Below are 27799 nucleotides of genomic sequence, written 5' to 3'. Positions count from 1 at the left end.
CCCTGCCACGGCGCACCGTGGGTGGGGTGCTGCTCCAGCCAGGTCAGGTGCGGATTAACTGGTTACATCCTTAGTAACCACCAAATAAGGAGTGGTTTGTAATTAACCTGACTGATTTGACTAAGCTCAGGAGGATGCTCTAACAAAAATTTCAAAAGGGACTCCCAGGTGTATAATGAGAATCAAGCTCAAATCTTAGAAGTGGAGATACAACAGCCACTCTTTCTGAAACAATTTTACATAATGACACATGAGAACTGATCACTGAAAAGCAAACCTATCGACTCACTGAGACATAAAAGCATTTCTGATACATGGTGGCACAAAAATGATGAGTAATTCCTAAGCTTCGAACTATAGGGAAGAAACCTTATTACCAAGGTGGGAGCAAATTACAATTGCACTGGTTATCAAATGAAAATTTCTGAGAACAGAATATATGCAGCTATAAAATCCAGTCTATAATATTTGTAATAGGGACGAATTAACAGCTTCTGAATCCAAAATAGTAACTCCAACCATGAGGTTTAGGCAGGTTTGTACTCAGGGCAGCTAGTGCTACCAGTGCTGTTACTACAAAACAGGATGTGATTCCCAGCTCTCACAAACATACACTAATTATCATCTGAGCCAGCTCTCTAAAAATAGCAGTTAAGAACGAGTGATCATAGTATCTTGAAATTGTTGAAGGAGAGTGAAGTAGGGAAGGGCAAACAAACACTACTTAAACTCCCCAAATCATTTAAGAATACTTTCAATGCTGATACCCTAGGGGTAATAAACACTGTAAAAAAGGTCCACTGCCTTCTTGCTTACATAGCTATTTAACATTTCTAGCACACAATCTAGGAAGTTTAAGGGAAAATGATTACCTCATGCTCTGAGGCGTGAGCAAAATAAATTGTCGATGACGCTGAGAATCTGCCATCTTGAGCATCATGTCCATTGAAATTCTTCTATTAACCATGTCCTGAGAACAAATGATTGACCAGTTATTGATATGCAACATATTTTATTATTTAGCATTACTGTACAAGCTATTAATATAACCACCCATAAAGACTAAACTAAGCTTGAAGATACTTTGCTAAAACAAAAACACATTGAAATTCCATTAAAAAAAATCAACATGAAGAAAACATTAAGGATACAGTCAAGCACAGCAATTCAGGAAGTCAACAGGGGTTGTGTACTGGTCATAAACACTATCCCTTTGCATGTGTGTAATATGATACAGTCTTCAACTGCAAAATCACATACTGTATTTTAATATCTCATACCTTTTTCTACCACTTTGGATACATGCATAGAACCTTATGCTATCACGTACCATTGAGCATATGCTTATGAGTGCTTGGCAGTCACTTATATACAGCATGCACAGTAACATCCCAGTTAATCAATTAAATATTAAGTTCACCTAATGTTTAACCAGTTAACTGACAGTCAGGATCTGGGTTGAGGACCACTCCTTGTACTACCTCTGCTGGCTCCCAGCCCCCATATGGGGACTGGGACTGCCTCTGTGGGCTCTTTGCTGAGCAGTCTCCCTGCCCCCGTGGGGTTCCTGGGCTCCCCACAGACAGAGGCTGCTCCAGACACCAGACCATTCCCTGTCTGCGGAGTGCCCAATCCTATTGCAGACAGGGGCTTGCTCTGGACAAGACACGAAGGTATGCATCAAGGATCAGGCCGTGGCTCTGCAGATTTCCCGGAAAGGCATGTGAGCCAGGAAACCTGCAGAAGCAGCCAGGGATCACGTAGAGCATGCTGTCAGAGGTGGTGAAGAGACCTGAGCCCAGGGGTGGGCAAAAGGGCCTCCACAAGCTGCCAAGCGGGTAGATCCTGCCCATGGAGGCCCTACTGCTCCCCCACCCACAGGCCATAATTGGCCTAGAGGCAGGAGGAGCAAGGGAAGTCACCTCCACGCAAGGGGCATGGGCACCTTGGGGGAACATGGGGTGGGGGCTAAGGCACTCCCTCACCCCCAGACCAATCATTGTCTGGGAGTGGAGAAATATCTTAGCCCTGCCCATTCTTGTGCAGCCCAGGGCCACTTCAAAAATTTCCAAAGTGGCCCCTGGCAAAAAATTATTGCCCACCTCTGCCTTAGCCAGATGATAACATGCATGGATAGACGCTGTGATACAAGATGAGATGTGCTGCAAAAAGAGAGGAAATCCCTTCACATGATCCACCATGCCACAAATGGCTGTGAGGACTTGCAAAATGACTTGGACCGATTGATGTAGAAAGCGAATGCCTGCAGTCTTTGATCCTGTGAGTTCTGGTGAGAGTTAGGGTAGAACACGAGGAGAAAAATGTCCTGCTCAGTGTAGGAGACTACTTTTGGAAGGAAGGCTGGAGACTACTTTTGGAAGGAAGGCTGGGTGAGGGCAACGTTGAACCTTGTCCTTGTGGAAGACAGTATACAAGGGTTCTGATGTCAGGATGGAAAGCTCCGATACTCGCTGAGCAGAGGTAACCGCAAGGCTGCCTTCAATGGAATGGAAAACCAAGGAACATGTGGCCAGAAGCTCAAAGGGAAGACCTGTAAATGCTGAGAGGACCAAGTTAAGGACCCAGGCAGGAAGAGGGTGAACTCTGTCCATACACTTGAGGAAGCACCCAACAAGTAGGCTTGTGAATACAGAGTGATCAGCCTATGCCAGATGAAAAAACGGTGATGATCCACAGGTGCACCTTAAGCAATGAAGTCATTAAGCCTTGCTGCTTCAGGGACACCAGGTACTCTATAACTTGAGGCACAGAAGCAGATAGAAGGTACAAACTACACCTCAGGCAACAACACGAAATATGCTGTCACTTGGCAGAATAAGCGAGCCTAGTAGAGGGCTTCCTGATGCTAAGGAGGACCTGTTGAACTTGCTCTGAGCAGACTAGTTTATTCAGATTTAAACACAAAGCTGCCAAGCTGTGAGGTGAAGAGAGCAGAGTTCTAGGTGGCAAAGACACTCACAACCCTGAGTGATGAAGTCTGGGAGCAGAGGAAACAGAATTGGTGGTTGTATTGGCAGCTCCAAGAGAGTGGGATACCTGTGCTGACAAGCCCACACTGGGGCTATCAGGATACCATTTGCCCTGCGTCGGCAGAGCTTGAGAAGCATCTTGTGGAATAATGGGAATGGGGGAAATGTGTACAGAAGGCTAGTATGACATGGAATCAGGAAAGCATCTTCTACTGACCCTGGGATGAAATTCCAGAATGAGCAGAAGCAAGGACACTTCTGTCCTCATGGCCAAGATCTCATGGCCAAGAGGTTGAGTTTGGGAAACCCCCATTTCCAGAAAACTGTATGGAGAACATCTGGCCTGATGGACCCTTTGTGGGGGGAAAAAACAGCAGCTGAGGTGATCTGCCAGTAAATTCTGGGCTCCCAGGAGGTACGAAGCCTCCCGGTGAATAGTATGGCCTATGCGCAGATCCCATAAACAAAGGGTTTCCTGACAGAGGAGAGATGACTTGGCACAATCCTCTTTGTTGATACAGTACATGGCAGTTGTATTTCTGTCACAACTGCCATGCACTTACCTCAAAGATGTGGCAGAAAAGCGAGATGTGAAGCGGACTGCCCTAAGTTCACAAACATTGATGTAGAGTCACAGTTCATCCACCATCCATCTTCTCTGCATGGTGAGGTCCCAGAGCTGTGACCCCCAATCTAAAGCAGATGTGTCTGTGGCAAGCGAGAGCATGGATTTCAGAATGAGAATTGGTATTCTGGCACTAATTCATCTGTGGTTCAATAGTTTTGAAAGAACTCTGGTGGAGAAGCATGGAGAGGGATGTAAGCCTACCTCACATTTCCTAGAAGCAACACTAAGCTAACTTGCTATACTACTTCTACCAGTGAAGGCAAAACTGTACACTGATCAAGTGAGGGTGCCAGCTAGGACCAGAGTTTGTCTAAGCAAATCCTGTTATCAGGAAGTTATTGACTGGAGAAAATGTTAAGCGCCAGAATAATAAGTTATATGGAATTAATATTTCTGAATTATTTCATTAATTCAACTCTCATTTTGAAGTAGTCAGACTTACTTACACAGACATGTATGTGCCTTATTTCTAACTACCAACTTAGAAAACCAGAGAGTAAGTTTATGTATTCTCTAATTAGCATCAAGGAAGAAAAATATTAGGTTTACAACCAAAATTAACTATCACCATCTTTCAAATGAGCTACACTTCATTATCTTGGAAGCTTATCCAGCAAACCTGAAAGATGTACTTTAAATTTACTTACCATGAAGACATCAAACTCGTCCAAGCATCTGAAAGGAGATTCAGCAATGGACCACAGAGAAAGAATGAAACAAACTGTTGAGAAGGAACGTTCACCTCCTGATAGAGATCTCATGTCATTTAGAGCAGCCTTGTTTATATCTCCAGGCTGGACCTTCAATTAGATGAAGACATTCATTTAATTAGTAGATCATGAGAAGCAAACTGTAATCCTGCAAAATTACAAGTGGCAATTTTTGATTGAAGATTTAAAATTTTCAAATATTAAACATTAACATGAAAATCTATCCCTAAATATACACACACAAACAATGTAGCAACACGAACTTTGATTTCAATGTATATGTAACTTTATGAAATTAAAATAGTTCACTCACTCACAATTTGGTAAGGGGTAGTTGCAACTCAACTATCCCATACCTTCATTCAAACATGAAACCGATTTCATTGAAACCAATAAATCACCCTGTGACTTCTTGTTTGTTTAATTTAACGGTTATATAAATAGACAATCAGTGTAGTTATGCTTCTGTCAAATACCAATGATCCCAGAACACAGCTTACTACATCACTACTGGTGTTTTAACAAGGAATAGCCAATCTGTATAAATATAAGAAATGGGGTCAAGATTCCTTTGTTCCTTGGATTACAGTGACACCTTGTGGTATCTACATTTTAATTTTAATGGTTATTCTGAAGTACTTGAAAAAATAAAAATGTTGTTTTAATTAAAGATATTGTAACAAAATATGTGGGTAAACATAAAATGTGTTTGCTGGCAACTTTTTAAAACAAATGTTATTTTATAATTTTTTTTCCCCTTTTTTACCTTTCAAGACTAATTTAGATTAGGGATGTTAAATTTTAGACTAACTAATCAATGGGATTTCCATCGACTATTAAATTAGTCGATAAGAGCGTCTCTGTCTTTGAATTGTAGCAAGAGCCCTGCGGGGGTTATAGTTGCTATAGTTCAACAGTGGAAGCTACACAGGAAGCGCGGGGCCAACAGGGGACCCACTGGCAGTGCAGCGCCTAAGTCTTTGAAATATACAAGAGCTTTGTACATTTCAAAAGGAAGCCCCACAGGGAGCATGGGGCCATCAGGGGAGTCCCACTCTGGCCCTGCACTCTCTGCAGGGCTTCTGCTTTTGAAATGTACAAGAGCTCTTGTGGATTTCAAAAGCAGAATCACAACAAAACCAGTATGAGCACAGACTACTTCAGTCCCCACTCACGCTGTTTCCTGCTGTACCTCTATCTCCCCTGCCCCACAGGGAGACAGTGCTGGGGGAACTGGCTTTTAAGCGGGCTCCCCCTAGGCACCATCTCCTGGTCCCTGCCCCTTGCTGCCTCTCTCTGATAGAGGCAGCAAGGGGAGGGGAGAGCAAAAAAAAAATCGCATCACTAGTCTCTTACATCCCTAATTTAGATGTTGAAGCACTCTCCATAATATGTCAACTGCACAGATATCTAAACAAGAGGGGCCCAGAAAAGACATCCAAGCTACAGAAAATAAGGGTATGTCTACACTACCCTCCTAATTCGAACTAGGAGGGTAATGTAGGCATACCGCACTTGCAAATGAAGCCCGGGATTTGAATTTCCGGGGCTTCATTTGCATGAAGCCGGCCGGCACCATTTTTAAATGCCGGCAGTTCGAACCCCGTGCCGCGCGGCTACACGCGGCACAGAGTAGCTAGTTCGGATTAGGCTTCCTAATCCGAACTAGCTGTACTCCTCATTCCACGAGGAGTACAGCTAGTTCGGATTAGGAAGCCTAATCCGAACTAGCAACTCCGTGCCGCGTGTAGCTGCGCGGCACGGGGTTCGAACTGCCGGCATTTAAAAATGGCGCCGGCCGGCTTCATGCAAATGAAGCGCGGGAAATTCAAATCCCGGGGTTCATTTGCAAGTGCGGTATGCCTACATTACCCTCCTAGTTCGAATTAGGAGGGTAGTGTAGACATACCCTATGGTATTCCCACTCCTTTTTAAAGATAGTGTTGTATGTTGCAGGATTTGAAATGTTATACAAGATTCATAGCTTATCCCATATTTCTCCCATCTAGAGAAAAACATTTTCATTACAAGTAATTCATATAATTTTTTTAAAATTATAATTTGTCTTCAACTGTTTGAACATCTAAAAATTGTGTAAATCTAGTTAAGTAGCCTAACCACACTATCGTGAGTAACATCATATGACAAATTACTAATTATAAATATCAGGTGGAATTTACTGGACACTCCTGTAATATTACTTTTCTTGTTATTTTCCTAGACATCATTTGGAAAGTTAGAACGTAGGTCTGAAACAATGCTGAGCAGTTATAAATGTACTAAATCTTCATATTTTACATTTTAAATATATATTAAATGTACACATCTATTACTGTAATAAATCATCTGCTCCTCCTGTTGTTTTCTTCATCTGAAGACATAGAATCAAAGGACTGGACGGGATCTTGCAAGGTCATCTACTTCAGTCCCTTGCACTGTCCTAATCCTCTGACAGGATAATCAATTCATACTAACTGCGATGTTAGATGATTATAAGACGTCAGATGGAGAACAGGAAATAGTGAAGTTAGTTGACAGAAACCAGATATTTTATTTTCATGTAAAAATCTGTTTTTTAAAATGCCAACTATCTGAAATATAAAATGTTCTTGAACTGAATTTTTCAAAGGTTTAAAATTCCACAAAAGTTAAAGAAAGCACAATAAAGAAATAAAGAATAATAGAGAAAATACAATAACGAAGAAAATGCAAAAGTAACTTACTGTTATTGCAAGTGTTTCATTCTTGTGGTCAAAACTCATTTTTCCAGAGTAAGATCGCTGTCGCAGTAAGAAGTCAAAATAGAACTTGCATCGTAAAGTAAGGCACCTTTTCAGATAAATTATGCAAATAAACAAATCAATGCTCTTTAAAAACAATATACAGGCAGTCCCCGAGTTACGCGGATCCGACTTATGTCGGATCCGCACTTACGAACGGGGCTCTCTCACCCCGGAGCTCGCAGGCAGTAGGACCGCCCAGAGTGCAGCGGTCCCGCCACCTCGACTTCTGGGGCGAGAAAAGCTGCTCCGGGTGCCCCTGGTCTGCTGGGGACCGTCTCCAGCAGACCAGGGACACCTGGAACAAAGCCTCAGAGGCGCGTGACCCCTCCGCCTCCCCGGCTTTGCTCCGGGTGTCCCTGGTCTGCTGGGGACCGTCTCCAGCAGACCAGGGACACCGGGAGCAAAGCCGCAGTGGCAGCGGGGTCCCGCACCTCTGAGGCTTTGCCAGAACAAAGCCTCAGAGGCGCGGCACCCCGCCGCCGCTGTGGCTTTGCTCCCCGTGTCCCTGGTCTGCTGGGGGGGGGGGCGCAGATGGTGCACCCCCCCTCCCCAGCAGACCAGGCTTTTGTTGTGGACCCTGGGGTAGAGCAGCTGGGGTGCTGGCGGGTTGGTCCTGCAGGGACTTACCTGGCAGCCCAGCTGTTCTGTCTCAGGCTCGAGATTCAGCCGCTTTTGAAACTGATCAGTGGCTGATTCCAGGAAGCTGGGGGCAGAGCAATTCTGCCTCCAGCTTCCTGTAGTCAGCCCCTGGTCAGTTTCAGCAGCAGCGGCTGAATCTGGAGCCAGTTCCGACTTACATACAAATTCAACTTAAGAACAAACCTATAGTCCCTATCTTGTACGTAACCCGGGGACTGCCTGTACATATAAAGGTAAACAGGAGTCCAAGTTCCCAAATCAAGAATGGACTCTTAATCAACATTTAATTACTGCTTCATTTTAACAAATGTAATACCTATACACAATAATACATTTGTACTATGTGTTGGTGTTGCATATATAACATACCTAACAGAACCACAAAACAAGGAAATAAATTGTAATATCTAAAAGGACATGCCTCTTCTACTCCTCCCCCCACACACCCATTTTGGGGAAAAAACACATTCACAATATTTGGAGAAGGGTTTGGTAGAATGTTGGCATTACTATTGGGGCATAGTTGAAGTTCAGATGCTTTGTGAAGTGTCTTTTGTTTTCAGCTGTGAACTGTGGATAGAGAAGTAGAAAGTACCAACTGCTGGAGTTCTTAACTTTTCAATGCTTGTGTTAGTGGTTTTGCATTGAATATAAAACCCACACGCTCAACTCACACACCATACAGCTTTTGGGTATTAATTTTCTACTTTTCTAGATTAAGAAAGGCTCCTCAATGTAGGAATAACTACTTTTATGATCAATATCTGCTCCTAAGCCCGGACGGACTTTCATGAAGAGCCTAGTATTATCAAATTTCCTGTTTCTTTGTCATAGAGCCTACCTTCTGTGAAGCTCTCTTGCTCGTTTAGGAAAGAAACTCTTAAGCCAGCTGAACAGTTTATCAAAAGGAGATTGATAGCGACTGCTTTCATGAGGCTCAGGAGCTCTTGTGCTGGCTGTCTGATTTCACAAAGAACAAAATCCTTGACACAATACCAACAGCTTTATCAAAGACGCTGCAGCAGTTATATGGAGCGCCTAGTTTTCAATAAGCCAGCAACTATTTCATAGAGGATCCTGATTAGCATGAAAACCATAGAGCAATAAGTGTCATAAAAGGTCCTTTCTTTGAGAAAGAGGAAGTTACCTTGTGCCATAATGATGGTTCTTCAAGATGTGTCCCCCTATGGATGCTTCACAGTAGGTGTATGTGTGCCCCTGCACCTCTAATCGGAGATTTTTGGTAGCAGTGTCTGTTGAACCTGCACATGTGCTTTCCCTTGTGATATGCCTCTAGACTGTCTAGCACTGTGCGGGCCAAAGCCCGACATCCTTCTCTACCACAGAGTCCTATATAAAACTCCAAACTAGAGAGGAGGAGAGCGGGTTGTGGAGCACCCATAGGGACACACGTTTTGAAGAAAGGGAAAGTTACTCAACTTATGCAGTAACTGGCGTTCTTTGAGATGGGTCTCCTTATGAGCAGGGCTCGCCAAACCGCAGCGAGCCCCACTCGCCAGCCACACTGTCCGGTGATCTGTGCATGCGCAGATCGCCCGAACCCGGCTCTTCCGGGTTGTAATCTACTCACCACGGGCAAGCAGACTGCATTATTTGTCGAACACTGTAGGTGTTTTGGCTCTCCTGCACTTGGAATTGGAATTTTTTTTAACAGCAGTATCCATTCCTAGGTGTCGGCGTGAATGTTCAGTACTGCCCACGCTGTAGCAAATGTGCTGACACAATGCACCGTCAACCATCCATCCGTTGCTTCTCTATCATGGAGAGATATTGTAATTCCAAAGCAGAAGGGAGGAAGCCGGGTCATGGAACACCCACACAGACACCCATCTCGAAGAACACCAGTTACTGCATAAGGTGAATAACCTTCTCTTTCTTCTTTGAGGAGCGTCGTGACCGCTCCACTGTAACTAACTACAGAGCAGTACCTTCAGTTTTTGGAAGGAGGGGCTTCAGGCCTGAGTGGTGGACAGTTGCAAGGACCACTTCCCTGAAGGTGGTACACTGTCAAGTGTGTCTATAGCATAACATTTTGTAAATGTGTGGACAGAGGCCCATGATGCTGCCCTACAAATGTCCTTGATGGATGTTATGCAGGAAAGCCATAGAGGTAGCTATTGCTCTGGTGAAAGGTGCCCACAAATGAGTTGGTAATGGCACCTTATTGGCATGGTAGCACTCTTTAATACAGTTTGCTATCCATTTCAAAAATATCTGTTTTGAGATCACATGATCTTTAAAGTGGCCGTCTATAGAAATAAAGAGTCTAGGAGGGTGCCTGAACAGTTTTGTGCTATATAGAAGACAAGTGCCCATCGAATGTACAAGGAGTGGATTTATCCTGCATTAGCATTGGATGAGGTTTTTGGTGAGAAAAAAAGGTAACTATATAGGCTCGTTAAAGTGGAATTGTGAAACTATTTTTCGGAGAAATTTGGGATGTGGCATTAAGACTACTTTGTCCTTGTAGAAGGTGGTAAATGGCAGATTTGCCATGAGTGCTGCCAATTCACTGACCCTCCTTGATGTTGTGATTGCTAGTAAGAAAGCAACTTTAGTGGAAAGTGCATCACAGAACATGTTGCTATGGGCTCAAAAGGTGGGCAGGTTAATGTGTTGAGAACGAGGTTGAGATCCTAAGGCGGCACAGCCGACTTCACAGGGGGAAAAAGATTGTTGAGGCCTTTTAGGAACCTCTTTGTAGTTGGATGAAAAAATATGTTGTGGTGATCCATGACCTCATGCTCACTTGTACAAACCAGGAAGATGGATCTATTGATTCATATGGAAAATGCAGAGACAATAGGGAGAAACTTAAGATATGGCCTTAATTTGTCTTTAAAAAAGGAATTAATAATCTCTCATCCATGTATATCACAGACACATGTATGAAAAACAAGTTGGCATGGACTCAAAGGGCAGTCTAGTCAAAGCCCTGAGAACTAGGTTAAGACTCCAAGCTCACGTGGATGGTGTCACACATGGGAAGAGATTCCCAGTGCCCTTAAGGAATCTATGCATCAGCAGGTGAGCAAACATCAAGTATTTGTCTACCTGGTGGTGGAAGGATGTATTCACTGCAAGTCGTATCTTAATGGAGCTGAATGAAAGTTTTGACCTCTTGAGGTTTCAAGTGTAGTGTAAAATCAGAGGGAAGAAAGAGGAGATGGAGTCTGTGTGTTTAGATTAACAACCTGGAATTGCTTCCATTCTGCAGGTGGACTGGTTAGCTTTTAGCTCATCAGAGAATTCTGCCACTAAGCCTTGGAACAAAGATTAAGCCTCATCTGCATGCAAAAGATGTACTGGTTGGAGGTAAAGGAGCAGGCCTTTGTACTGAGATATCAAGTGAGGACTCAGCTGAAGGGGGAAGGGAAGGAGCATTGTAGTAGGGAAGGGACATGAATCAAATGGCATAACTTTTCAAAACAACAACAGTTTGGTAATTTGCAATTCTAAACAGTTATGTCAGCAACAACTACTCCATTTTTCGAAACCTGAATGTGTGGGGGGAGGAGATAAAAAAAACACTGAGGCTATGTCTATACTGCTGGCTTTTGCTGGCAGACAGTATGCTAATGAAGTGCTCATTAGCAACTTGTTACACTTCATTTGCATCATCTCTGCCCAAGGCTTTTTACGCAAGAGGTTTTTGCAAAAATCCCCTTTTGCGCAAGATCTGTATGCCTCCTTTTTTGAGGAATAAGGATCTTGTGCAAAAGGGGTTTTTTGCACAAAAAGCTATTGCGCAAAAAGCCTCGGGCAAAGATGATGCAAATGAAGTGTAACAAGTTGCTAATGAACACTTGATTAGCATACTCTCTGCTGGCAAAAGCTGGCACTGTAGACATAGCCTGAGAGTAAAAAACATTGTCTCTGAACTGTAAAGGCACCTCCTCCACTGCTCTAAGTGGTAGAAACGAATTAACTTCTTGTTGTAGTAGTCTCTCTCACAAGAAAAGTCATGAAGGAAGAGTAGGAAAGAAAAGGGAAGGAAGTGGATAGAACAGCCCTTCTTTATAGCTTCCAGGGGCCAATAGCCTCAGGTGATCCAAGTCCAGACTTCCAGAAAATAAGAGGCAGGTGCCAAAGGGAGACTATAAAAAGAAAGTTTCTCCTACAGTTGTCAGTCTCTCAATTGCATTTAATCTACTTTCCAGTGGAAGATGGAAACTGTAGGGTGGAAGATGCACAGGGACATCTTTGGTGCAACCATGACAGAATCCTTACAAGAGTTGATTCTTGACTCCCATTGTGCTACCCATCCATGAAGGGGAAGAAGATTTGGGAGGTGGCTCTCTACTGTATCTAAACAAGGATAAGGAGTAAATTCCTCTACGAGAAGAGTCATTTTACTCAGAGTGTTTTATTGGAAGGGGATACCAGAGACTCTCCTTTAATTTGATTTACTGATAATTTAGTAACTTAGACATTGCCACTCCTAGCCTCTCCAGGAGAGGTGACTCCAATATCGGGCCCACAGCTAAGTTATTTATTACCATTGTAGCAAGGTCCTCATTCAAGCCCCTTGCCCTGGGACACCTTCTGGTCAACAAATCAGCTGGAACCCCTTCTGGTGCAATCACCCATGCCTTTTATTGTCAGCTTCCCACCACCTTCTATTTACAGAGTTGTAGACTGCAGTAAACTCAGCCAGCCTCTCCTGCTGGTTTGGGAGCACAAGCAGCCACACCCTGGCTCCTCTCCTTGCTCCTTTTCACTGCCTTATATAGCCCTCTGGTTAATGAAGCCAAGCTGCTTCTAATAGCCCTTCAGGCCTGGGTTTGCTCAGCTGGTTCTCTTTTCAGCCAGGCTGTAGTGGCAGAGTTCTGGCTTAGCCAGCAGTATATCACATAGGGTATGTCTACACTACCCCCTACTAGCTAGTTCGTGCCGCATGTAGCCGCGGGCACGGGGTCCGAACTAGCCGGCATTTAAAAATGGCGCCGGCCGGCTTCATGCAAATGAAGCCCGGGAAATTCAAATCCCGGGCTTCATTTGCAACTCCATATGACTACATTACCCCCCCTAGTTCGAACTAGGAGGGTAGTGTAGACATACCCAGACTTATGAGTCACCAGGTTCGGGACTGCCCCGGCCCTCTTGTGGTCCCTTTCCCTGGCGCTTCAGTGCCTCCTGCAGCTGAGTGCTTAGGGCAGCCTGACAGTCTTTAAAACTCTCTGTGCTTTGGGGTGACTTGTCCCTCTTTTTCTTGGGGTCCTCCTTGGGGAGTTGTCCCTCCCAGGGCCACTCTGGTCCTTGCTAAGGGAGTCATAGAATCATAAAGCTGCAAGAGACTTCAGGAGGTCATCAAGTCCAGCACTCTACCCAAAGCAGGACCAATCCCAATTAAATCATCCCAGCCAGGGCTTTGTCAAGCTGAGACTTAAAAACCTTTAGGGATGGAGAGTCCACCACCTCCCTAGGTAACCCATTCCAGTGCTTCACCACCCTCATAGGCTGTGTCCACACTCAGGGGTTTTTTCGAAAAAAGTAGCCTTTTTTCGAAAAAACTTCCCCTGCGTCCAGACTCAAGCCGCGTCCTTTCGAAATTAATTCGAAAGAACGCGGCTTTTCTTTCGATGGCGGTAAACCTCATTTCACGAGGAAGAATGCCTTCTTTCGAAAGTTCCTCTTTCGAAAGAAGGCGTTCTTCAATGTAAATAGGGCTTCTTCGAAAGAGAGCATCCAGACTCACTGGATGCTTTCTTTCGAAAAAGCAAGCCGCTTTTTCGAAATTTCTCCGTGCAGTCTAGACGCTCTCTTTCGAAAGAGCCTCTTTCGAAAGATGCTTTCGAAAGAGCCTCTTTCAAAAGAAGCCTGCAGTCTAGACACACCCATAGTGAAATAGTTTTTCCTAATATCCAATCTAGACCTCTCCCACTGTAATCTGAGACCATTGCTCCTTGTTCTGCCATCCCTCAGTACTGAGAAGAGCCTCTCTCCATCCTCTTTGAAACCTCCCTTCAGGAAGTTGAAGGCTGCTATCAAATCCTCCTTCACTCTTCTCTTCTGCAAACTAAATAAGTCCAAATCCCTCAGCCTTTCCTTATAGGTCATGTGCTCTCAGCCCCCTAATCATTTTGGTTGCCCTCTGCTGGATCCTCTCCAATGCATCCACATCCTTTCTCTAATGGGGGCCCCAGAACTGGTTGCAATACTCCAGATGTGGCCTCACCAGATCCAAATAAAGGGGAATAGTCACTTCTCTAGATCTGCTGGCAATGCTCCTCCTAATGCACCCTAATATGCCATTAGCCTTCGTGGCTACAAGGGAGCACTGTTGACTCATATCCAGCTTCTCATTCACTGTAATCCCCAGGTCTTTTTCTGTCAAACTGCTACTTACCCATTCGGTCCCCAACCTGTAACAGTGCTTGAGATTCTTCCATCCCAAGTGCAGGACTCTACACTTGTCCTTGTTGAACCTCATCAGATTTCTTTTGTCCCAATCCTTTAATCTGTCTAGGTCACTCTGGACCCTATTCCCTGTCCTCCAACATATCTACCTCTCCCCCTAGCTTGTTGTCATCCGCAAACTTGCTGAGGATGCCATCCACCCCCTCATCCAGTTACTGAATGAAAATGTTGAACAAAATCGGCCCTAGAACTGATCCTTGGGGCACTCTGCTAGAAACCAACCACCAACCTGACATTGAGCCATTAATCACTACCCGTTGGGCCCGATAGTCTAGCCAGCTTTCTATCCATCTTACAGTCCATATATCCAATCCATACATCCTTAACTTGCTGTCAAGAATATTGTGGGAGACCATATCAAAAGCTTTGCTCAAGTTAAGGTACATCACATCCACTGACTTTCCCCTCAGGGTTTTTTCAGGAGGCTCTTTGTTCCCTCCGCACAAAAATTACAGTGGAAAGGGACTGGCCCATATAATTCAGGCATTGGCCCACAGGTCCTCACACCAAATGCACCCCCGTCAGGTCCCTTCCTCCAACATTGCTTCCATCAGCACTGGGGGGAGGGGGGAAAGAGGGGGAAGTAGGGTGTTGGTCCCGCCCCACTTTGTGCAGCACCATCTGTGCTTCAGTTTCCCTCATTTCAACCAGGGCTGATGTCTCCTTTTTTGGGGGCTGCTTTGGGAAGTGATCCAATGTGCCTCCTCTCTGGAAAGGACTAGGACTACCCATTACCCCCAGACACGATTCCCATCTTTCTTTCTCCACAGAGTTAGAGGACACCGCCCTACTATATGCCCTTGTTCCTCACACCCGTAGCACCAACGGCTACGCTTGTCTCCCTCGGGGGGGATCTCTTACCTTTCCCGGAGGCTCCCCTCTCGCTCTCCGTGGCAGATTGGTTCCAGTCTTGACCTACAACCACAGGGTATGGTAGCTCGTCTACTACCCCCACCCACTTTCACTGGAATCTGCACCTCACTTTCAGCGACACCTGGGCTACTGGGTAGGACCTCTTGTTCCCATGGACACATTCTAGTGTCATCACTGCTACACACCTCACTAGCCCCTTGTGCACTGGCGAGTGGACTGACACAGAGTCCATTAACCCTCACCGGGCCTTTCTCCCCACCCATATCGTGACAGTGGGCAGACTCTGCCTCTTGTCAGGTCCTCCCACCCAAGTCAACCCACAGAACCCCACGTATCCACAATCCATATTGTCCGGGCAATCTCGCTTTCTATGCCCTGCCCTCCCACATTGCCAGTAGGTCATTGGCCCAGCCCCCACAGGTGCTCCTTGGGATGCCTCCTTCCTTCCTGGGCCTCTCTCAGAAAGGACTCCTCCAGCTTCCTCCCTTGTTCCTTGTCCCAGTAGGGTCAGCCTTCTGTCTGGGGGACCTCTGCCTCTGTATACTCCTCTGCCAGCCTGACCGCTGCATCCATTGAGTCAAGCTGGTGGCGCCTGACCCACACACGGATATTCTCTGGAAGGGCTTGCAGCAACTGCTCAAATACGAGCAAGTCCATTATTTCTTGCACTATTCATTTCTCTGGCCTCAGCCAGCAGGCTGCCCAGTCTATTAATTTTTGGGCAAATGCCCAAGGCCTCACTGCTGCTGTCCATCATGCTAGCCGAAACTTCTGCCAGTACTTTTCCGTGGACAGATCCACCTGGTCCAAAATGGTCACTCTCACTGCCTCATAGTTGCGGACTTGATCATCCCCCAAGGACATGTAGGCTGCTTGAGCCTCTCCTGCCACGTAGGGAGCCAGCCGCAAGGCCCAGGTAGCCCTCTCTCATCCAGTGGCCAAAGCTATCTGCTCAAATGTCCCCAAAAAAGCATCTGGGGTCATCTGCTGGTCCCATTTTACACAATCCAAGGCCCGGTGTCCAGGTATCATTCCCTCCCCCAGGACTCATCACTTTTTTGCAGGAGCTGCTGCTGCACCTTGCTCTGCTCTTTAATAAAATCCGTCAGGCTCTGCTGCTGCTCTGCCAGCCAGGTTAGCAAGTCCTGTCCCTCCACCTGGTGGGACTGCTGGAAACTTTGCAGGCCCTGCTGCACCTGTTCTTGCTGCTTGACGAGCCACTGCAAGGTCTCCTCCATCTCTGGGCCACCAACCACATTTGTTGATGCTGAATTCCCCCCGACACCACTTATGGCAAGGTCCTTGCTCAGGCTCCTTGCCCTGGAACAGCTTCTGGTCCACAAATCAGCCGGAGACCCCTTCTGGTGCAGTCACCCATTTCTTTTATTGTCAGTTTCCCACCACCTTCTATTTACAAAGTTTTTTAGATGCAGCAAACTCACCAGCCTCTCCTTCTTGCTTGAGGAGCATACTCAGCCACACCCTGACTCCTCTCCTTGCTCCTCCCTCCTGGCTCTTTTCTGACCACTTTATGTAGCCCTTTGGCTAATGAGGCCCACAGCTGCTTCTAATTGATCTTTTCAACCAGGCTGTAGCCAGCAGCCTGTCACACCATATATATTTTTGCACGAAGTTAGCCACTACCAAGGAACATAGATCCAAGATGCCTGATGCAGAGAAGATAGATACTGGATCTCTGGATACCGAGACATTAAGTACAGAGACTGATGTTGAAGTGAAGGGACAGTATCAAAAGAGAAAGAATCTGCACATTCAGTATGTAACAAAGGCACTCTAACTAATCAGTATCATGTCTCCCAAAAGAGTCTGGTCATGCTTTTGGCCAAGTAAAGTCAGGAAGTCTGATGACTAGTCTCTTGGCTCACTGAGCATTAGACAATATGATCTGCACTTACTTCTTCCTTGAGCAGTGTTCCTTTGTACCCATCAGTGAACACTGACTTTATTGTGGATGACTAGGGCCTCTTGGAATTGGGCTGGCAACTTGGGGTGAAATATTGGCTCACCAGTACACTCATAGGGAGATACTTATCAGATGACAGATACACCTCTGATTTCCTTCTGTGTCTGTGATTTGTTCAGCTTTTGTGGAGAAAAATTGAGGCATGCTTCTCTAGCTTCTTAATCTCCAACTGACACAGCAAGCCAAAATAATCTAGTCTCACGTGCCTGGGGCACAAGCACACAAAAAGTGGAATCCTTATCGATAATCACTTGAAGAACAATGAGTCGATGCTGCAACCAACTTGACAAGAGGTCTGCTACAAGACAGCCGCTTCTAATTTTAAAGCAGGTGTGCATTCAGTAGCATATTCTGATTTCTGAACTTTCAGTAGTAAAGAACGCATTTGCAAGATAAACATAGCCTTCTGGTTAACATCAAGACATAGAACTCTCTCCTAGAATTTTGTGATGGAAATATTGGATTTTTTTTAAAACACTTTGCTGTACGTTTTCCAATTTCAGTTTTGTTTGGTATTTTTAAGAGAGGAATAAGAAGATGATAATGGTTAGCTAGAATTATTGAAAAAAACCCATATATGGTATAGAGGCCTAAAACAGGAGTTTTAAATGTGTTGAATACAAAATTTCTTCAGCCTGGCCCTGGGAAATGCCTACATTTCCAAAAGCCATAGAATTTAACAAGTACTTTTTATCTGCCACATGACATGCATTTGAATTACTAAACTCTACATTGAAAATCACACTCACCTTCTGAACTGTTGATACATTTTGTATCTCTGTGTCATTATTTGATCCAGTAATTTAATAAACTTCTTCAAATTCTTCACTTTACCTTCTGCATCATGATATTTCTCCCTTGCTTCAAGAAGCTGCCTATTTAATCAGTTAAAAAAATTAATAAATGTCTAGTTAAACTGTTAGGACCCAAGCAAATTCTCGATGTTTAATTTAAATCTATGCTGACAACCAAAATTCTCTTCCCAGAAAACAATCTATTAAACCATCACTCTAAAACTAACTGTGATGGACCTCCCTCCTCATGCTTTATGAAATGGACTTATGGACATGAATACATATAACTAAAATGTGCTTTGAGCAAATTATTTCATGTAACCTATCAATCTTCATGTCACGATCTGCTGGTTCTGTTGATCTTACTTTGATGTATGTATCATTTTTGTGTGTAAAATTAGACATATGGCGTGGGGAATACTTTGTGGGTTTTAAATCTCTGAATGAAGCACAGAGGGTGTTACCCTCAATGTCTTAATGAACAACTGTTAAACAATCCCTTTTGTCCTTAAGTCTGAGCAGTGTTTGGTAAGGAATGGCCTTAATTCTTTAAAAAAGAATAGGAAAGAGGGTCTGGGTCTTTTGGCTGGGCTGCACCTGAGGGAAGGAGCTGAAGACCCCAAGGTGAGGAGACGCAATCAGGAGTATTGCATCCAGTTCTGAGCCCCCCACTACAGAAAGGATGTGGACGCACTGGAGAGGTTCCAGTGGAGGGCAACCACAATGGTTAGCGGGGCTGGAGCACATGACCTATAAGGAAAGGCTAAGGGATTTGGGCTTATTTAGTCTGCAGAAGAGAACATAAGAACGGCCGTACTGGGTCAGACCAAAGGTCCTTCTAGCCCAGTATCCTGTCTACCGACAGTGGCCAACACCAGGTGCCCCAGAGAGGGTGGACCAAAGACAATGATCGAGCGATTTGTCTCCTGCCATCTCGCTCCAGCATCTGACAAACAGAGGCCAAGGACACCATTTTATCCCCTGGCTAATAGCCTTTTATGGACCTAACCTCCATGAAATTATCTAGCTTCTCTTTAAACTCTATAATAGTCCTAGCCTTCACAGCTTCCTCTGGCAAGGAGTTCCACAGGTTGACTACACACTGTGTGAAGAAGAACTTTCTTTTATTCGTTTTAAACCTGGGGGGGAGGGGGGTTTGTTAGCAGCCTTCAACTTCCTGAAGGGAGGTTCCAAAGAGGATGGAGAAAGGCTTTTCTCAGTAGGCTGTTCTCAGTAGTGACAGATGGCAGAACAAGGAGCAATGGTCTCAAATTACAGTGGGGGATGTCTAGATTGAATATTAGGAAAAACTATTTCACCAGGATGGTGGTGAAATACTGGAACGGGTTATCTAGAGAGGTGATGGAATCTCCATCCCTAGAGGTTTTTAAGTCTCGGCTTGACAAAGCCCTGGCTGGGATGATTTAGTTGGGATTGATCCTGCTTTGGGCAGGGGTCTGGACTTGGGGTACGTCTAGACTACATCCCTCTTTCAACAGAGCGAGGTAAATTAGGCACTTCAAAATTGCAAATGAAGCCAGGATTTTAATTTCCTGCACTTCATTTGCATAATCGCATCATGGTGCTCTTTCGAAAAAGCGCTATTTCGATAGTAAAAACCACAGTCTAGACGCGGTTCTTTCAAAAATAGAAGCCTTTTTTGAAAGATTCTGTAAACCTCATTTTTTGGGGTTTAAAGAGCACCATTACGTGATTATGCAAATGAAGCATGGGATATTTAAATCCTGGCTTCATTTGCACTTTTGAAGTGTTTCATTTACATCCCTCTACCGACAGAGGCATGTAGTCTAGACGTAGCCTAGATGACTTCCTGAAGTCTCTTGTAGCCCTATGATTCTATGACAGCCCTGGTTTGGAGGGGCAGCTGGAAAAGAGGTGAATTTAAAAGTCTGTACTGAGGTTTCAGTGTAGAATTAGCTAAGTGTTTTTGTTTCTTTTGATTTGTAATCTACTTTGCTCTGCCTGTTCTCACCTTATTACCACTTAGAGCCTACTGCTTGTACCTAATAAAATCACTTTATTTTCTATCAAACCCAGTGTAAACAATTATTACCTGGGAAAGCAGTCAGTGCACACATCCCCCTTTTTGTTGTTACATTGTTATGGGTGGCTTACCTAATTCTTTAGAATTTTATCCCATTTTGGGGAGTGGTATCCCAGGAAGCTGGGTCCTAAACTGCTCTGTCCTCAGACTTGCAGAGGTTTAGTGTCTGTACTGCTTCTCATGGGGGAGGAGGGTGTTTATGGGAGACGGCGGCGCCTGTCAGTGATCTCAGCTTGGGGTCTGAGCTGGTCCAGTAGGACTGAGTGGTGAGAAGTCCCCGAGAGCAGGAAGGCAAGTGGTAGCGGCCGTGTGATCCCACCCCCTCACACTAACATGCGTGCACATAGTATACATTTTCTCAGGGAAAGGGAAATTATTGTTAATGAAATAAAGTTTACTGTTGGGGGAGAAAAATGTTAAGTTTATTAAATGGTATTTTCTTTTCTGCTATGAGTATGTCCCATATCAGCTATTTTCCTTCTCTTCTACTACCCTTCCATTCTGGATACAGGCAGTCCCCGGGTTACGTACAAGATAGGGACTGTAGGTTTGTTCTTAAGTTGAATCTGTATGTAAGTCGGAACTGGCGTCCAGATTCAGCCGCTTTTCTCGCTTTTCTCAGCTGATTGTCAGGACAACACGGCAGTCAAGATGTGGATCGGTCAACAGGGTAAGCCTTTGTCAATCGCTCCTTTATGCCTCATGGCTGCTCAGGATGCTTTAAGGGAAGCTGAAAAAGCTTTGAAGCCCTTTCTAAGGCTGGTTTTCATTTTTGTATTGGCTGGATCTTTGGGAGAGAAATCCCTTTCAGATGAGACCACCATATCTTTTCTAGTCATATCACTGCAGAATCAATCTTTAGAATCATAGAATTGGAAAGGACCTCGAGACTTCATCAAGTCCAGTCCCTGCCCTCATGGCAGGACCAAGCACCATCTAGATCATCCCTGACAGATGTCTATCCAACCAGCTCTAGTGGTAGAGATTCCACAACCTCCCTAGGCAATTTATTCCAATGCTTAACCACCCTTACAGTTAGGAGGTTTTTCCTAATGTCCAACCTAATCTTTTGAGAGCAATTAACCATAGAAACAATTTAAAAATGGCCATGTTCCACACTTGTCTAAGGTTTCCCATCCTTAAAGAATGGGTATAGGGGAACTGCTTACTCAGGTGAGGATGTGGAAGGCGAGTATTTGTTTTGGGGCTTGTATTAGTGTTCTTTTTCAGGTTGGATCTGGATTATGGATGAAATCTTTTCGCACATGCTTCTGAATATTTCAGGGTGAAAACCTTGGCTGCATTTTCTCCATGTCTTGCTCAGAAATAGAACCTCAGAGGTCCCTTTCCTCAGCAGAAGAGAAGCTGCCTGAGTGAGATGACTTTTTATCTTTTCTTGCTCTCTTTAAGTGTTCTGAACAGTACAATCTTAAACAAGAGTAAAGAGTTTATTTTTTATTTGTATTTGGCACTATGTGACCATTGCTGGAATACTCTGTCCAATTTTGGTGGCCACAATTAACAAAGGATGTTTATAAATTGAAGAAGATTCAGATAAGAGTTGTGAAAATGATTAAAGGATTAGAAAACATGCCTTATAAGTGACAGACTCAAGTTCAATCTATTTAGCTTAACAAAAAAAAATAAATAAAAAAAATTAATGGATGACTTGATTATACTCTAAATGTACCTACATGGGGAACAAATACTTAATAATTAAGTCGTCAATCCAGGAGAGGGCTATAACAACATGCCCCAATGGCCAAAAATTGAAGCTAGACAAATTCAGACATAACATTTTAACTTGGAGAGCAATTAACATGGAAACAATTTATAAATGGCCATGGTCAACTCTCCATCACTGACAATTTTTAAATTCAGTCTAGATGTTTCTCTAAAAATATATGCTCTAAGAATTATTTTGGTGAAGTCCTATGGCCTAGGTTATACAAGCGATCAGACTAAATGACTACAATGGTACCTTCTAGCCTTAAAAATCTATAAAATCAAGAATAGATTTCTTTTTCTAAAAAAGAGCACTAGTTCAATCACAAATGATTGGACTTGATTTAAGAATTACTGGGTGAAGTTCAGTGTCATTCAAAAGATCAGATAAGAATAGTATTTCTCAAACTATGAGGCAGACCTCAGAAGGGAAGCATGGGAATGTATTAAGGGAGGTATGAACCATGTACCCTTATTTATTTAATTAAAAGCTCTGGCTGTCAGCCCAAGCTGCCTGGGTTATGTGCAGAAGAGTCATGCACATCCAGGAGACTGGGTAGGGAGGACAAATGAAGGTTTCCTCAATCTACTCACCTGAAGTCAGCTGGGCTTCAGCTATCAGACTGGGAGTGGTAGCAGCAACGCAGAAGAAAGAGTGGCAATAGAGTGCTAAGTCTGCTATGAAAAGTGTTATTAATAAATATCAATTTTCACTTTGCCACACTTACTTCTGCGCTGCTACTAGCACAGCACTGGCTTTACAGTTGGGCAACCTAGCAACAGCACTGTTCTACATTCTGCTTCAAAGCTGGGAGGGGTGGAGAAACAGTTGAGTACACAAACAACTACAGACACAAAGAAGTGGAACCAATCAAATAAGTTTGAGAACCACTGGACTAGATATCATCCCAGTCCCTCTGGCTTTAATCCACGAGTACCTTAACTCAAAAATGCAAATACCCACAGCATCTGGCACCAGTTACTTCATTGATTATGATGGCTCCTGCCTTAGACAAATGCCATGCAAAGTAAAGTGGCCAGAGTCCTAACAAAAGAGCACCACTCTTCCTGTTTGTCACATTGTGTATACAATTATAAATTGCTAACTATTTATGATAGGGACCATGCCTTAAATATCTCTGGAGCACACAGCAGCACATTTGGGTATTGCTGAAATAAAACAACAAACAGCCAAAATATTTAAGGCTATGACTACTCCGTATTTTAAGAAAAGTGCCTGTTCATCACACTAGACTTTTTAAATAAGTTTAGCGCTAATTAAAATACAATTAAAATACAATCTATTATCCCAGTGAACCAACCATTCTGCCCACCACCCACCAAAAAGGCAGACATTGTTTACTTTAGTATTTCTTCTCTGTTTCCATGATGATCTCTTTCTGAATTTATCTTGTCCCTTAAGCGATTCATTTCAGTGTCAAGACTCTTGACAGTTCTGTTGACTTCTATTCGTTGAGGATAGATTTGTGTGGCTTGTGCAATCCTTTCCTAAAGAGAAGTTTGAAATGCTAAAAAATGCTATACATTTTGGTTAATTTGTATTTTCCCCTTAGTAGCTAATACTTTCTATGGTGAAAAGCAATAAGAAAGAAATTCTGAATTCATTATTAAAGAGTTCTCCACTCTGGAATCCAGAGACGGTCCAGTGATATAACTGGAGGCTTCAGGACTAAGCTCTGTCTTTTCTCAGGCTACCAAAGAAAATGTCCAAAGTTGTAAGAAACACTCCAGCTACCAGTTATTACTATTAAGACAACCCAATGCAACATATTAAATTGTCTATGTCTAAATATCCTTCAGAGAAAAATTTCAAGCTATATTCCGGTCATTTACCAGACTACCAGGGTGAATGGAATTCATAGAGAAGCGGCTGAAAGAAATAAGGATGTGAAGGTTTAACCGGTTAACTGGTAAGGCTGTGGGGGTTCCACCATGGATAAGGGTTGCTCCAGCGCAGCCCTTGCCTGCAGCAGGCCCTGGCGCTTTGCAGGCAGGGGCTGCTTTGGTGTTCAAGCTGGAGCAGCCTGTCTGCAGCAGGCTTGGGCATACCGCAGGCAGGGACTGCTCTGACCAGGATGCCAGAGCAGCCTCCTACTTACCTTCCTTTAATCAGTTAACTGGTTAAACACTATGTTTACCTAGTTAGCCAAATAAATGGGGGCGGGGGGAGAAGGGGAGGGAGGGAGGAAGGAAGTTAGTTATCTGGTAAGAAAAGTATCATTCTGTAAAGTTTCTCTGTTCTTTAATTACTCATGGGAAGTAACAAGCAGTGTTATCCTAGAGGTATGGAGAGAAAGAATAAGCTAAGTTTAATTATGATAGCAGAGTAATTTAGATGGAAGTTGCCCTTATATAAACCAAGAACTCTGTAAACTAAGGGGTTATGTGTGAATCAACACATGAGCACCTTCTTTCCAAAGGATGCCTTTGTAGAGGAATGAAAATGTTTTTGCAAATCTTCCTCAAATGAGCCTTGCAACCTCCACAACCTCTGATTTTAGGATCCTCTGTGCATAGTCTTCCTAGATGCCTAGCAAGCCATCTAGTGCACAATTTTTACGTTCTGTCTGTAGCAATCTAAAAATTGTAAGGTTTTAGCATTTGGACAGAATGAGATGAAACGCCACATACGTTCTTCAGGTATCTTTAGCAGTCAAGGAATGCCCATTTACATCACATCTTCCACTGCTTAAAAGAAAATGGAATTTCCCAAATATTGTGGAAAGGGAACTTATCTTGAAATGAAAGGTTTATGAAGCTATAAGTATAACCTTTCCCTGATGACAAATGCAATGTAGATGTTGTATGGACATGGGAATTAATTCCAAAACTTGCCTTTCAGAGGTAGTATGACTCGCAAGGCCAATCACAAGCTGGTATAATGTGCTTGAACATAACACCTGATACTCCAAGTAGTTGGTGACAAAAATGTTGTTCTGATTGCTATCCACATTTTTATAGTGCTTGGTTGTGGGATTCCAAACAAGCCTCCTGGAGAAACTCTAGTGCACCTGAAATCACATCAGAACTTTGGGATTATTATTGTATTTCTATGACAAATCATCTAGAGGTCAGGGACCCAGTAGGCTCGGGACTGCACAAAGAAGCAGTAATTACCCCAAAGATTTTTTGGTTTCTTCTCACACCAGGGAAGTAAACTGGATTATATCAATGAGGATACACCCTGATTCAGTTTTGTCTAGATATTTCTTCATAGGTATAATGTGGGGTCTTTGGCTACCTTGGAAATCCAAAGTGCTTTCTGGGCCAGAAAAGTATGACCACCACTACACCTCTCTCTACTTCTCTTTCCTGTACTCTTTATGTGAAGTGTCTTGAAAAGCAGCAAAACATTCTCTATCCAGAACACTGTCTTCATTATCAAGAAGAAGATTTTGACCTCTGATTAATGTCTGATTTAAGAGAAGATATAAACACTCAATGTCTCAATTATAAGCTAACCTCCAATAAGAGGTAGGAGGAGACTGCCCCTACAAGTATCATAAGTTATGTGGTTTCTTGTGCCTTGCCCAATGCAGCTGGTTACAGACTGGATAATGAACTCATTAAACCACTGATCTAATCCCATTGGGAAACATAGGTTTTATTTTTTTCTTTATAAAGATAAGAGGAAAAAAGCCACCATGACCATTGAGGTGCTGAAATGAGCTGTAAGGATGTGGTTTGAGGAAAATTTTATCTAGATTTCTTAGGAAGCTTCTACTCCCTTCTTCAAAAACAACTTAAAAATAGTCTTATGATACTTTAGAAACTAATAAAAATATATGAATGGATCATAAGGGGGCCACTGCGCCCCTGCTCCCTCCCACAGAGCAGGAGGGAAACCGGCTTTTAAACCGGCTCCCTCCAGCACCCCCTCTACTTCCCCTCCCTTTCTGCCTCTGATAGAGGCAGCAAGGGGGGGAAGCCACCAGACGACTAGTGTGTCAACTATCCAATCAGCTTTTGCTTAAAATCTTTAGTCTGAATGGCTATAGATGTTTTGAAGATGCTGTGCAGTATGTCACACCTTTTACGATGTATGGGGTCTTCTAGAAAGAAGTTCCCTTTGAAAGTTTGACTATATTTCACTAGTAGAACTGCTGCTGCATCAATCTCAGGATCCCAAAATTTATTAAATCTGTTTTACACAAGCATTTTAATTTAACATTTGGCTTAATCAAATATCCTCATTTGAATTTTATGATGCCCTCATCAATAGGAAAGCCTATCTAATAATACTTGAAAAGAAAGAATATCAATGAGTTCTTTGCAAGTTACTGACTGGAATCCTGTCTTTGAAATGTCTTTTGTTTCTACTTATCTTTTGGAGATGTATTTATAGTACCTCTCCGCCTGGCTGTTTACAGAAGGAAGGGTAATATATTATTCATCCCTTCATGGGTACCACATGTTTTATGGTGGGAGGAAAGGGAACTGTGTAAGAGCACTAGTTCTTTCCCCTAGGGAACTAAGGATTTACTAGGGATGTTAGAGATCATGTAATTGAATAGTCATGAAACAGCATGAAATCTTAGTGGTTATACAACTATTCAATAGTCCCTGGGAGTGGGGCTGGTAGCCAGTGCACTCCCAGCCCCAGTCTTGGGAAGACCCTTACAGAGGCAGAAGCATGGGGTAGCATGAGAGGTAGCAGCGCACTATGGCAGGCGGGAGCTGGTCTGCCAGAAGAGAGAGTTTAAAAAACCAACTCCCTTCACACACTGCTACCTCTGAGACAGAGGCAGCAGCATATGGTGGCAGCAGCCTAGACTTACCAGTTAATTGTGTAGTCATCTATATGATGACGTCCCTAGGACTTACTTCAATATATTCAGGAATCTGGGACAGAGGGAAGAAATGGGATTCTGGATCCTTTCAGGCCTTTTCCCTCTCCAGGCAAATCTGTTACAAGAATTTACCCAGAGTTGAACAGATAGCTTGTGTTTAGATTATGGCTCCTCTGGCAGGACGGGAAACTGACATGCTAATCTGACTGAGTCCTATATTCTGACAGTGCAACGATTTGATAGCTGAATCAGGCAGGACATAATTCACTTCTGTAAACCTGTACACACTGCCTCACATAAGGAAAACTGCTTAGATTTAAATCAGGGGGTTTATAAGACAGTTCTGCTTTGCCTGAGCAAGGGGCACAGGTATATGGTAGGAAGGTTCTACAGTGGCAAGTCTGTTCATTGAATCCAAAAACTGCCAATCCAAGGGAAGAGAAGGTAAGAAGTTGCCACTGCATGAAAATAAATACAAATAAAACAAAATGGTCAGGAGAAACAGAACTGCCAACTTGTTCCAACACCAGACACACAAAATCTGGTGGAATGAGTTGAAGAGCAGAGCTTAATTCTGGAGCCTCCAGCAACACTAGACTGCCTCCAAATTCCACAGGAGTAATTAGTACTCTCTGAGAGAAGCTATGCAACAAGAAATTAATTTTCCAATAAAAGTGTGTGTCTTTTCTTGTTTGCACATAGCACTCAGTACCAGGGATGTAAAATCCTGTTTAGTTAGCCCGTTAAATGTTAAATTTAACTGGTTACCTGATTAAATGGGGATGGAAGGGAGGGACAGTGCCAGCCATGGCCAGGAGCGAGTGATAGAGTGGGAGTTGGAAGCCTCACACAGGGGGTGGGGGTGGAAGTGGCAGCAGCGGGGGAGGCATGAGGGCTGGGAGCTGGCAACCCCCTCATCCCTCCGCTGCTGCTTTCATCCTGCGTGAGCTGACAGCCCTCCCCTCTCCACCACTGCCAACCTCTGCCTCCTTCCCTGTGTGAGCCAGCACCCCCTGCAGAGATGAAGCAGTCAGCGCCCCCGCCCCTCAATGGGCTGCGGGTGGTGGGTTACTCCCAGGTAATAGTTAACCATTCACATCCCTACTCAGTTAACTGGTTACCCTTCACACCCCCTATTGAATACAATGGATCTGTTGATTAGGGTCCTTAGGTGGTATTAAAATTAAAATGTGTAGTTGTAATAAATTAATACAAAAAAGGAGTATCTGCAAGGTCCTACATATTTACAGCAATTTGTCTATATCTATCTATTATAAACTATATTTTAGGTACATAATCTAAATCAGTAAGTTTCTAAAATTCTCCCTTCTATTACTTTAACAAAAGAGTGAAACT

General features: G+C 43.7%; 1 protein-coding gene across 2 annotated transcripts in view; it reads right to left on the bottom strand.

Moving 5' to 3' along the window:
• Positions 1-27799, bottom strand: part of SMC6 (structural maintenance of chromosomes 6) — a 118013-nt gene that overhangs the window by 9808 nt on the left and 80406 nt on the right. For both annotated transcript variants that reach the window (XM_075923451.2, XM_075923452.2), the window contains exons 22-26: positions 22996-23141; positions 17798-17923; positions 7052-7157; positions 4266-4418; positions 873-970 (exon numbers count right to left, since the gene is read on the bottom strand). In XM_075923451.2, the coding sequence (XP_075779566.1) occupies positions 873-970; positions 4266-4418; positions 7052-7157; positions 17798-17923; positions 22996-23141 (629 nt within the window). The remainder of the gene's footprint in view (positions 1-872; positions 971-4265; positions 4419-7051; positions 7158-17797; positions 17924-22995; positions 23142-27799) is intronic.

The sequence above is a fragment of the Pelodiscus sinensis genome, chromosome 3 (genome assembly GCF_052426305.1).
Source record: "Pelodiscus sinensis isolate ZL-2025 chromosome 3, ASM5242630v1, whole genome shotgun sequence".
Taxonomy (NCBI): Eukaryota; Metazoa; Chordata; order Testudines; family Trionychidae; genus Pelodiscus; species Pelodiscus sinensis.
The sequence above is the reverse complement of the archived record's forward strand: the minus strand, read 5'-3'. Positions and strand labels throughout refer to the sequence as shown.